Source organism: Rhinatrema bivittatum, chromosome 4, assembly GCF_901001135.1.
Source record: "Rhinatrema bivittatum chromosome 4, aRhiBiv1.1, whole genome shotgun sequence".
NCBI lineage: Eukaryota > Metazoa > Chordata > Amphibia > Gymnophiona > Rhinatrematidae > Rhinatrema > Rhinatrema bivittatum.
In genome coordinates, this window is record NC_042618.1 from 401838570 (window position 1) to 401852094 (window position 13525).

Sequence of the window (13525 nt, forward strand, 5' to 3'; positions counted from 1 at the left end):
GTTCCTTCTTTTCTTCCTAAGGTTGTGTCCGCCTTTCATTTAAATCAGACGGTGGAACTGCCTTCCTTTTCCGAATTGGACAGGGCAGATCCCTTTTATAAAGATTTGCGCCGGTTGGATGTTCGACGGACACTGTTGCGTTACTTGGAGGTTACTAACGCTTTCCGAGTATCGGACCATCTCTTTTGTGCTTTGGAGTGGTCCTCGACGAGGGAATGCTACTTCAAAGAAAACTATTGCTCGCTGGTTGAAGGAGGCTATAAGTTCGGCGTACCTGTTGCAGGGTAGGTCTCTACCAGTGGGACTGCGCACGCATTCTACGCGCTCCCAGGCAGCGTCCTGGGCGGAATCTCATCAGATATCGCCAGAGGAGATTTGCAGGGCAGCGACGTGGAAGTCGTTACATACTTTCACCCGTCATTATCGCCTAGATGTCAAGGCTCCAGACAGCGGGGGCTTTGGTCATGGGGTGCTCAGGGCCGGTCTCTCCGGTTCCCATCCCATTTAAGGTCAGCTCTGGTACATCCCAGGAGTCTGGACTGATCCGGGTACGTACAGGGAAAAGAAAATTAGGTCTTAACTTTGATAATTTTCGTTCCTGTAGTACCACGGATCAGTCCAGAGTCCCGCCCATCTGTTCTGCCATACGAAGGGAGAGTCTGTACTGTTTGTCTTTTTCTATTATTCACAGCTCAATCTGGTAGGAGCTATTGTCAGTGGCTCAGGTTCTGTTTCCATTCGGGGGTTGTTGAGCCAGTTACTGTTATTAGGTTACTGTGTATAGTCAATTTGGTTATTTGTGTTGGGTTCCAATCTGCTTTGACATTAAGTAATACTGCCAGACTGTAGGTGGCACCAGCCTAGATAAGGCGGAGTTTGGTTTGTAAACTTCTGTCTCCATCTGCTTAGAGGGGGGGCAAAACCCAGGAGTCTGGACTGATCCGGGTACGTACAGGGAACAGGCATTAGAGAGCTTCCTTCCAATAGTAAAAGGCAAGACCGTCAAGATACTTTTGGACAATGCCACAGCAGTGGCCTATATCAGACAAGGAGTATCAAAAAATCTGCGACTAACAGAAGTGGAGTTCCTGATAAGGTGGGAAGAGATACACCTACGGAATGTCTTGGCCACTCACTCAGCAGGATCACTCAATGTGCAAGCAGATTTCCTAAGCAGACAGATGCTAGACCTGGGGGCATGGTAGCTGGCCAAAGAGGCCTCAACCAAATAGTGGTCAAATGGAAGCACCCCCAGTGGGATCTAATGGTGTACAAGAACACTAAAGCAAAGAACTTATAGACACGAAATAGAGATGGGGATCCAGGGGAACAGATGTGATGACACAGACGCACTTCTGCATGTATTCCCATGGCAGTTCATCTAGGAATGATTATACTAGTGGCCCCAGATTTGGCCTGTCTGATGTGGATTTAGTCAGGCTCAAGGTGGGAGAGCCACTCAAGTTCATTCAGACGGAAGGTTTTCTCGCCAGGAGTCAGAGGAGCCAGTGCAGTTCTGTTTTAAGGCATGGCTCTAGAAAGGAATAGGTTACTCAGGACAGGTGAAATCAACCTTACCAAAAGCAAAAACGACTTCCATCTCCCTAACATATATCAGAATCTGGAAGATCTTTGAAGCATGATGCAGAAAGGAAAAGGTGCTACCATGGAAAATGTAAGTAGCCACTATGCTGCATTTTTCCCAGGATGGGATGGATAAAGGGCTGGTCATCAACTCCCTAAAAGGTCCAAATCTAGCATGGTGCAGGAGGAATATCAGGAGGATCCTCCTTATGTCCCTTCTGGACATAGCCTGCTTTCTAAAAGGGGCAAACCATGTCTGACTGCCAGTGAAGCCACTAGTCCCATATCTTGGAACTTAAAAAACTGGATTCATATGAAGGCTCCATTCAAGCCCATCAAGAGGGTCTCTATGGTGAAATTACTACTTACCTGATAAATTCCTTTCCTCTAGGACAGGCAGGCCAGTCCACACAAGTGGGTTATGTATTCCAACAGGCAGATGGAGATCAACTGACACGCTGATGTCACATTTCATACAGAACTGCCCTGACATCAGTCTGCTGGTATTCCTGAAAAAGCCAAGTGTGGACAACTGAACACCACCTGAACCTTAACTTCAACACTATAAATTTCCTCCCCCAACCATTTACTGTTTGTTGTTGTTGGGGTTGTTTTTTTTTTTTTTTACTTCCATTGAGGAAACATACTGAACTCAGAAGAAAAGGAAATGCAATAACCATAACAGGTAAAGAAAGCACACACTTACCAGGTCCCTTGGCATTGACCTTCAATTTCTGTCTCTGAGAACATCCCTGAAAAGGACAAAAGCAATACAGTACAATACAGGTAGCCCAGGGTGGAATTATAGACTGGCCTGCCTGTCCTACAGGAAAGGAAATTATCAGGTAAGTAGTAATTTTACCTTCCTCTGCATTCAGACAGGCCAGTCCACACAAGTGGAATGTATCAAAGCTACTTCCTTGTCGAATGGGAGGCTGCTTGCACTCCCTGCAACACCACTCTGGCAAAAGATGTGTCTTCCCAAACCCTAACATCCAAACAATAATGCTTGGAGAAGGCATGCAACGAAGACCACTTCACTGCTTTACAGTTCTTGAAGGAGAAGTCCATTAACTGCTATTAATCAAGTTTACTAAGGGAATAACCACTGCTATTAATTGCATCAGTAGCATGGGATCTTCTTAGCGTTTGGGTAATTGCCAGGTTCTTGTGGCCTGGTTTGGCCTCTGTTGGAAACAGGATGCTGGGCTTGATGGACCCTTGGTCTGACCCAGCATGGCAATTTCTTATGTTTTTATCTCTGACAGAAATAGCAACTGCAACGCCACCCAAGACACCACCTGTGCTCGGTCAGAATGAGCCCTAATTTGTCTGGGCAACTGCTTATCCACATCTACATAGGCCACCATAACCAAATCCTTAATCCAATGTGCCATGGTGCCAAGAGAAGCTGCTCTCCCTTCATCACGTGAGAAGCATGAAGAGATGATCCATTCTCTGAAAGTTCTCAGTAACCTTAAAATAACACAACAAATGTCTCCTCACAACAAATGGACACAGCTTCTATAATTCGCCCTCATCTGCCACACCATCCAACAATGGTAACGACACAGACTGATTAAAATGAAAATCCATTACAACTTTGGGCAAAAAGGACAGTACAGTCTTAATGTGCACCCTGTCTTGTGAAATCACTACAAAGGGCCCTTGACAAGAAATAACTTTCAATTCCAAAATCCACCATGCTGAACAGATAGCAACTAAGAACACCATTTTCATTTTGAACAAATGCAAAGGGAAGTGCCAAAGGAGGACAGAAGGTGGGACCTGCCAAAAAGGTGAACACTATATGTAGATCCCAAAGTGGTACAGGTATCTGTAGCAGCGGTTGAATATGTTTAACACCCTTCAGAAATCTGGATCCATTCGAATGAGAAGAGAGCTCTTCCAACGCGATCCCTGTTACAGGCCAAAGCTGCCACCTGCAACTTTAGCACAAACCTTTCAGTAGAAATTCTGGAATCAAGAGAAATGCCATTCTGGCGGGGATATACTGCTGCTCCAGACACACATGTACGCCAACAAAGTACAAAATGTTTTGAGCTTGCAACATATTGCTCACCACTGCCATGGAATAACCCTTCCTCAACAGTCAAAACCTATCAAGAGCCAAACCATTAAACAAAACTAATTTAGATTTTCATGAAGAACCAGCCCCTGTCGCAGCTGGTCACTGCGAAAAAGTAGCCACAATGACGAGCCATTGATCAGACACCATGGCCAGTTTGGGGACAGCAGAAGTAGCAAGACCGGGAAACATGTTATCTTCTTCAGCAATCTGCCAATCATGGGCCATGGAAGAAACACATACAAAATCTAGTCTCTTGGCCAGCTTTAGACAAGAATATCAAGTCTGAGCACTTGTGTATCCCACCTGTGACTGTAAAATTGCTGCATCTTTGCAATCTCGCCATCAGATCCAAAAAGGGCTGACCCCATCAGGAGGCTGAAAGGCCTCATTTGCCAGCTCCCATTCCCCCGTGTCTAGGACATGATGGCTGAAATAATCCACTTGAACACTGTTGAGTCCCGCAATGTCCTGAGTTGCTGTTCCACTCACGGCAACAGGAAGTCCGTTTCCTGAGAAAATTGTTGACTCCATGTTCCCCCTTGATGATTTATGTAGGCTACTTCCATTGCATTATCCAACATTTCCCTTACAGCAATCCCGCTCAATCGGTCCGCAAACTTCAGCAAAGCTAGCTAAAACACTCAAGCCTCCAACCGATTGATGGACCAACCCATCACCTCTGGGGACCACTGCCTCTGAGACATTAGCTCCTAGCAATGAGCTCCCCAGCTTTGTGGACTCGCATCCGTGGTGACCACTATTCAATCGGAAGTCTCCAGATCCATTCCCGAGGTGAGATGATCTGTATGCAGACACCAGAGTAACTACTGCTTTACCGCCGACAGGAGAGCCAGCTGTATCACATATTCCTGAGATTGAGGGCTCCATCATGACAACAACGCCCTCTGAAGCGCTCACATGTGCTCTGTCGCATGAAACTAACTCCAAGGTCGCCACCATGATGAATAATGTGTGCAATTAAGCTAACACCGATGGCCTTTCTGCCAATTGCTGGGCCTGTATCTGCCCCCAAAGCTTTTAGATACTCTGTTCCAGAGGAAACACCTTGCCCTAGGCTGTATCGAACTGTGCTCCCAAGTAGAACAGAGTCTGTGAGGGTTGCAAGCTACTCTCGACCACACTGATCACCCATCCGAGCTCCTGCAGCAACCGAACCAACCTGTAAGACAGTGTCCAACTTTCCTCCTCCTACTTAGCCCTGATTAACCAGTCATCTAGATACAGATGGACCAGGATGCCCTCCTTGCAAAGGAAGCGTGGCTGCCACCACCACCACTACCTTCGAAAAGGTCCTGGGTGCTGTGGCCAACCGAAATGGCAAAGCCTAAAATTGGTAATGACAGCCAAGTACTCAGTGCTGGATTTAGGATTGTGCAGTCCCTTGGGCAAGAAACTACCAATGCCTTCCTTGCTACACCAGACAATATAGGGAGAGACGTCAGCTCGATCTCTAACTCATCTGCTGGTTGTAGGGATAAAGCCCACTTGTCTGGTCTGATCTGTCAGAACTCAAGTAAAGGCAGTTAGCAGATAAGAAACTAACTGTGCTGTACGTGTAGTGCAGGCGCTCCCTCTGAGGTCATTACCTCAGCAGAAATCCTAAATTCTGCCAGTTTAAGCAGAAAAATTCATTCCACTGTCTAAAAACATTGTATGCTGTACACCATTCTATGGCAAATTTTAATTGGGCTGAACAAAACAGTAACAATGCAGTGGTTTTATGACAGCAAGTGAAGGTATGAGTTCTCATCTAAGTCTTCCTAAATTACCAGATACTATGTTGACATGAAAGTCTTTAACTCAGTACTCACAAGTCACTCAGTACTGTTTCATTCTTTAACAGTTCTAGATAAAGCAATAAATATTGACCAAACTTTTAATGCTTGGTGAAAAGCTGATTTAAGAGGTGCAAAGAATGCTGGATGAATTGCAAAAGAAAGGAAGAGCTAGCCAAAGGAAAACAAAATACTCGGTTTCATTTTATAAATTAGTGTTTTTACATTTTCCCTCACTGTATCACCATATACACATTTGGCATGAGGATTGCATAACAAGTGAAGTGATATAAGCAATACCTGCAGCTAAGACTCATAAAAGTGACATGGTCAACCATGCTCTTTAATAAATTGTGGGGTAAGGAGTAAATTAGGAGGATTTTAGGCCAAAAAAACTTCCTGTGACACAGGAAAAAATCTCTACCGTTTACAATGTTCTTCTGCATACATCAAGTAGGGATGTGTGTTATCCAAATCAAGACAGTAAAAACACAAACCAGAAGTGATTTTTATCACTACAGGAGTATTTCAGTCTTACAGGTCCAAAAAAAAAAAAAAAAAAGTCAATTAATATGAGTACATTGTACAGAAGGTTAGCAATGGAAAACTCTTTGCTATTTATGACCAAGTTCCACATTTTTACCTACAAGTATCATATCAGTAAAATCTGTAACGATTAACTGTTGATCAAAAAAATAATAAACATGAAAAACATACAGAACAGTCTTTTCCTGGGGTCTTAGCTTTCAAACTGACAGCTGTTAGTTGCTAATGTGAATTGTTTTTATCAGCTCTCCCTTAAGTCTTTCAATACTGTAATATGACCACAAACGATAACGTCAGCACTATAACAGTTGCTTTATTTATATTTCCTAACCTTAAAAAATAAGAACATTTACATTCTTATTTATACAGTGATCAAAGCACAAACATAAAGACTGCAAAAAGAATTAAATCCTTTTTGCAAGACACATAACTTAATATTAAGACAATCATTCTCCCAAATATATTATTCACCTTTACGGACTGCCCACATTTTTATCTCCCACAGACAGTGGCTCAGTTTAAAGGTAAGCGCTAAAAGCACTAAAAAGCAGTTGCTATTATGAAAGTTTTGTTTCCTCTTTGGGACTGCACTTATATTTCTCTATAGGTCGGGGTGGCCAACTCCTGTCCTCAGGAGCCATAAACTGGGCAAGTGTTTTCATGTTATCAGCAATGAATATGCATGAGATAAATTTGCATGCACTGCTTCCATTGAGTTGGCCATCCCTGCTACAGGTGCTGGAGAACTCAGTATGTTGCAATTCTTTCTACAAGTACTTGTTTATGTTATTATAATATAGAGAAAGTACAGGCTGCCACAAATTTTTGGAAAAGGCCATAACTAACTTTTGTTTCTCGCTTGAAAAGCACATTTTGGTAAAACTATTTACTGTACTTTCTGCTGCAAATTTCACCTCATTAAAATCATAACAAATAGTATTTGCCAAGCAGAAACTAGTTTCAACTTTTCTATTAAAATGTACTATGCATGCCCTTAAATATAATAAAGGTCATGCCGGCTTGACATTCTAGCAAACCAAAAGTGGGAGTCAGGTTAGCTATTTTTCTTCTATACATTTCCCATCATTTCCCTACTTTTAACCCCAATTGATTTATCTTTAATTAGGGAAGAAAAAAATGGAAAGCAATGATGTCTTACCATTGCTTTTCAATAAAGTTACAGGAAAATCAGTAAAGCAGTTAAGCAGGAAGGACATTTTTATAAAGCTAATGAATGTTTAATGATCCAAGCTTCTGGAACTATTAAGGGCCCTTTCTCAGATGAGAGTATTACAGTAAGAACATGATATCACAACCATTATGTATGATCTCATATTCTGAAATAGAAAGGTTCTTCAACCTTTACCTTTAAAACTAATCACAAGTATACCCATATGCAAATTTATTTCACAAAATCATCTTTATATTTACCCTGGTTAAAAAGCTCAAGCCTAGAGGGAAAGCGCTTCCATTAATTATGAACAAGCAGTCTGTAAAGTGACTCAGTCTCCCATTATTACTGGCATTCCTAGATTTAAGGCTTTATGGAAGCTGACCGAAAACAATAGACATAAAGGTCATCAGACAAGTTGCTTGTGTCTTTCTTTTGAAGTAAATCCATTTGTAACAAGATAAACTCCCTTTTTTTCAAATCAATGTGATGGGGTGGGGGAGAGAGATATAATTCTGGAAATCTAATAAAAAATAAATCACGTTCGTAAAATACGTTATCATCTACAAAATGTCTGTTAACTTATTTTTACATATCGACGCAGACTCAACACTTACAAAAAGCGGAAAACCCTGCAGGCTTAAGCAGGTGGAAATCAGCGCCTTGTTTAAAAATAAAACCATAACTCAGTACATCATACTTTCAAAGGTTACGTGCAATCTTTTAACGGCCAAACCATAAAAAACAACTTAACGCCCTGAATGTACAGGTCCACGTCGAGCTGCAGAATCCGGGATGGGTCGGGTCACTTACCATCCTCGAAAGCGGGGATGACAGTGTCAGCCCAGGGGTTCTCGTCCTCCGTAATGTCCAAGACCCTGTCGATAGATTTCTGCGCCTGAGACAGTGCCTGCTTAGCGAAGACGGACAGCTGAGAAGCGTTAAACCAACTCATGTCCGCCCCTCCGGCCGGCCACGGCGATAGAGTCCAAGTCCAACGTCCCCCTCTCCGCCACAGCAGGCCCCCCTCCTCCACCGCTTCCTAAAGGCCGGGGGCATCCATGACAGGGGAGTTACGGGGCTACCCACGCCGCTATTTCTTGTTTCGGTTCAGTCTTCTCTATCCGTTTCCTCCGCTCTCGCTCTCTCTCTCCTTCCACGTAGCAGTAAACAAACCCGGGATGCAACGTCATAAGCCGGCGCCGAGACGGTCGCTGGCGCTGTCAGTGTTGCCAACCTCGCTTATTTACCGCGAGATTGGGCTTCTTTTCCTAGTCATTCGCGGTTTTTTTTTCCGATTCGCAGGTTGCTTTTAATTGGGCTATTTTTTCTGCCAGTCGCGGTTTTTGGGCTTGTTGGGCGGGACTTGTGCTCTGATGTTACAGTGATTGGCTGCTGCTGCTGCGATGAAGCCTGTCCATAGCAGGCACACCCTATCCCTATATTGCAGCAGTAAGCCAATCAGAGCAGGATTCAAAGAGTGAGCTGCAAGCCTTGTTGATGGATACCTCGCGAACACATTTTTGTTGGCAGACCTGGAACGGGAAGGCCAGCAGCACGGCATTGGAGGGCAACAGCAAAGGAATCTTCAGACTGTGCAGCTACAGCCAGGTATCAGAAGGGGAGGAATTAGTATGTTGGGAGGGGGGAATGAGAGTGTGGGGGGCCAGAGATGTGCTTGGAGGGGGGTGAGGAGAGGGGAATGAATGAGAGTGTGGGGGCCAGAGATGTGCTTGGAGGGGGGTGAGGAGAGGGGAATGAATGAGAGTGTGGGGGCCAGAGATGTGCTTGGAGGGGGGTGGGGAGAGGGGAATGAGTGAGAGTGTGGGGGCCAGAGATGTGCTGGGAGGGGGGTGGGGAGAGGGGAGTGAGTGTGTGTGTGTGTGGGGGGGGGAGAGGGGAATGAATGAGAGTGTGGGGGGCCAGGGATGTGCTCGGAGAGGGGAATGAGTGAGTGTGTGGGGGGCCAGGGATGTGCTCGGAGAGGGGAATGAGTGAGTGTGTGGGGGGCCAGGGATGTGCTCGGAGAGGGGAATGAGTGAGTGTGTGGGGGGCCAGGGATGTGCTCGGAGAGGGGAATGAGTGAGTGTGTGGGGGGCCAGGGATGTGCTCGGAGAGGGGAATGAGTGAGTGTGTGGGGGGCCAGGGATGTGCTCGGAGAGGGGAATGAGTGAGTGTGTGGGGGGCCAGGGATGTGCTCGGAGGGGGGGTGGGGAGAGGGGAATGAGTGAGTGTGTGGGAGTCAGGGATGTGCTCGGAGGGGGGGAATGAGTGAGTGTGTGGGAGTCAGGGATGTGCTCGGAGGGGGGAATGAGTGAGTGTGTGGGAGCCAGGGATGTGCTCGGAGGGGGGAATGAGTGAGTGTGTGGGAGCCAGGGATGTGCTCGGAGGGGGGTGGGGAGAGGGGAATGAGTGAGTGTGTGGGGGCCAGGGATGTGCTCGGAGGGGGGTGGGGAGATGGGAATGAGTGAGTGTGTGGGGGCCAGGGATGTGCTCGGAGAGGGGAATAAGTGTGAGGGGTTGGTATCTTTTATTTCCTAGCGTGTAGCAGATGGACTCAGGACCAATGGGTATAGTGTACTCCTGTTAGTAGTTGGAGACAGATCAGATTTCAATCTGACGTCAGCCCCTAGTACATATACCCCTGCAGGAAGTGCAGCTCCTCAGTATTTTCCGTCTCCAAAGCAGTTAGGGACTATCTGCATGCTCTCTGAGCATTAGAACCAAAATTCAAGGAAAAACCCAAATTTAAGAAGAAAAGTTTACCTGAAGACTAGCCCCGCTCTCCTGCGGTGATACCCTCGGGTCCCTCCCCCAGTTGAAATTCCTGAGGTGATTTCCGTGGTCCCTCAGAGGTGAGCCTCGGTCCGGTGGCCAAATCTCAGCAGGGACTTAGCCCCTGATTTCGGGCACGGTTGAGAGGCAGCGGGTGCATTCCTCGAGCGCGGCGATGAAGGTATTTGCCCTCTCCCCCCGCAGCCGGAGACCGCCCGGGACAAAACCGGGAAGCGCCGAAGACAAGGTAAGGTAGAAATCTTCTATGTAAACAGTCTCCGAGGATCGAAGAGGAGCACAGGCTGCTGATCGGAGCCAGTGCCGCTGGGTTGATCCACCCTAGCAGGGCTAGGCCCCGGCTGTTCCCGAGGGTCTACCCACGTGGAGACCCTCCGAGGAGGTCGCCATCTTGACCCGCCTCGCCGTTCAACTCGAGCGCACAAGTCCCTTGTGCGCATAAACTTAGGCGCACATAATACCTCACGAGCATAAGTTGCGCGCACGGAACAAGGCGCATATCTGCGGCTAGGCGCACATCTCAGCGCATATCTGGAGGCGCACTGGAGCGCACAAGAGCTCACGCGGCCACAGTCATGGCAGCTCCAGAGTCGGGCATAAAAGCGCAAGGCCTCTGCCAAGCATGCCACGTCAGAGCCGCACAGAGCGAGGAGGCCGACGCCCTGTCCGTACATTGGAGGAGGCCCTGGGAGATCCAGGCCAGGGCCATTCCAGCCAGGGCCCAATGCTAGCTCTTCAGGAGGCACCCCGGACCTAGCAGGCCCCAGGGAGTCCACCCCACACTCGGGGACTCCCAGAGAACCAGCGCCCCTCAACTTAGACCCAGCTTTGATATCGTGGGTGGAGCTGTTCAAGGGGATTCACGCCTTTGTCAGGATGCAAACTGAACCCTGGGAGGTCCAGCCACAGGCGCCTCCGGAGGACCCTCATGCCCCAGGACCCTCTAGGCCTAGGCACAGGTCCACACCGTCCAGAAGTTCCGCCTACGAGGACACAGACCACTCTGAAGAGGAAATTGAGCCCCTGGAAGAAGGGGAACTCCCCCCGGGGACAGAGCCACACCGAACCATGAGACGCTTCTTCACAAAGGATGAGCTCCCGGACCTAGTATCCCAATGTCTAACGGAACTCGCTATCCCGGGCCAAGGGCCCTCAAGGGAACCTAGAATGAACCCCCTGCTGGAGGGCCTTCGTCAGACGTCTCGCTATTTTCCTCTCTTACAGGCGGCACAACAGCTAATTGACCTAGAGTGGAATGCTCCAGAGTCCTCATTCAAAGGGGGTAGAGCATTGTCTGCCATGTATTCCCTGGACCCAGCGACCAAAGAACTCCTGGCGTGCCCTAGCGTGGGCGCCATGGTCTGCGCGGTCGCTAAGCGCACTACCATCCCAGTGGAGGGAGGAGCGGCGCTCAAGGACGCTCATGACCGGCGCCTAGAAGCCTTGCTAAAGCAGTCATTCGAGGTTGCAGCTCTGTCCCTTCAGATTGCGGCCTGGTGCACCGTGGTGACGCGTGCCTGCCTATCTCAAGCCAGGAACAGCACCCCGGGAGAGGACATGGAATCAACTCTGTCCTTTCTCACCGACGCGGCTTCCGATCTAGTGCGTACAACAGCCAGAGGAGTCTCGTCCACTGTGGCAGCCAGAAGACAGCTCTGGCTCCGAAATTGGTCGGCAGACGCCTCTTCCAAGACGAGTCTATCAAAGATGCCCTTCAAAGGATCCCTCCTCTTCGGCAGCGAACTAGAGAAATTGGCCAACAAATGGGGTGACTCCCCATTACCGCGCCTGCCGGAAGACAAGACGAAGAGAAACCAGCGTCCCTTCCACAGATCCGCCAGAGGCAGAAGCTCACAGCGCTTCAACCCTTTCAAAAGCAACTATCGAGCACCCCACCCTACGAGCAGGAGCCAGTCCTTTCGGAACAAGCACACCAAGAGAGGAACCAGTGCGGGTGCAGGCTCCGGCTGCACCCCACAATGAGAATCAGCCGACCCATCCAAGGGAAGATGCTATAGGGGCAGACTAGCCTTATTCTACCGCATATGGGTCGAGATAACTACGGACAAATGGGTCCTGGCCATCATCCGGGAGGGGTACTACCTGGACTTCATTCGAACTTCCCCCGACAAATTCGTGGAATCTCCCTGCCACGACCCCCTCAAGAGGGCGGCAGTGGAAGCTACACTGAACAGGCTTCTGACCCTCGAGGCCATAACCCCAGTGCCTATACGGGAAATGAATACTGGACATTACTCCATTTACTTCATTGTACCCAAGAAAGAGGGCATATTCAGGCCCATCCTGGACCTCAAGTCGGTCAACCGCCACCTAAGGGTTCCCCGCTTCCGCATGGAAACCTTACGATCCGTCATACGGGCAATACAACCAGGAGAGTTCCTCACATCCCTGGATCTGTCGGAGGCCTACTTACACATCCCAATGCATCAGGAACACCAGCGCTTCCTACACTTCAAGGTCCTGAATCGTCACTATCAGTTCCGGGCACTACCCTTCGGGTTAGCCACAGCACCCCGGACGTTCACCAAGGTAATAGTAATAGTGGCGGCAACACTCAGGAAGGAAGGAATCCTCGTTCATCCCTACCTGGACGATTGGCTGATCAGGGCGAAGTCACCGGAGGAAAGCCATCAAGCAACCAGCAGAGTCATAGCACTACTGGAAAGCCTAGGATGGGTAGTCAACATAAACAAAAGCTCCCTACAGCCCGCACAGTCGCTGGAATACCTAGGCGTCCAATTCGACACCAAGGAAGACAAGGTCAGCCTGACCCCCGCGAGGAGGTCAAAGCTGCGGGGCCGGCTTCAGACCTTGCTGAGCGTTCCTCGTCCCACAGCATGGGATTACCTGCAAGTCCTCGGACTGATGGCGTCCACGCTGGAAGTAGTGCCATGGGCGCGAGCACAAATGAGACCTCTACAGCGCTCACTTCTAATGCGGTGGAGTCCACGGTCCCAGAACTACACCGTACGCCTTCCACTCCCGGGCAGCGTCTGGACCCAGCTACGGTGGTGGCTGCAGAACAGCCACCTGAGCCGGGGATCAAGCCTATCCTCCCCAACCTGGACCCTGCTCACCACAGATACCAGCCTACACGGATGGGGAGCACACTGCGAAGAGCTGACCACCCAAGGGCAGTGGAACGCAGAAGAGGCGGGATGGAACATCAACCACCTAGAAGCGCGGGCAGCCAGATTAGCCTGTCTGCGGTTTGCCCACAGACTTCGAGGCAAAGCGGTCTGACTGATGTCGGACGACGCCACGACGGTGGCCTACATCAACCGACAGGGCGGAACCAGAAGCCAACAGGTGTCCCTAGAAATAGACCTCCTGATGGCGTGGGTGGAAGCAAATCTTCAGGAGATCTTGGCCGTCCACATTGCCGGGAAAGACATCGCGGCAGACTTCCTCAGCAGAGAAAGTCTAAACCCAGGAGAATGGAAACTGTCATCCACAGCCTTCCAAATGATAGTGAATTGGTGGGGGATCCCAAACATGGACCTTCTGGCAAGCAGATCCAAC

General features: G+C 48.7%; 1 protein-coding gene across 1 annotated transcript in view; it reads right to left on the bottom strand.

The window, feature by feature from the left end:
• Window positions 1-8144, bottom strand: part of TMF1 (TATA element modulatory factor 1) — a 99142-nt gene extending 90998 nt beyond the window's left edge. Inside the window, exon 1 of the mRNA XM_029601066.1 lies at window positions 8003-8144. Coding sequence (XP_029456926.1) covers window positions 8003-8144 — 142 coding nt within the window. The remainder of the gene's footprint in view (window positions 1-8002) is intronic.
• Between the last annotated feature and the right edge of the window lie 5381 nt (window positions 8145-13525).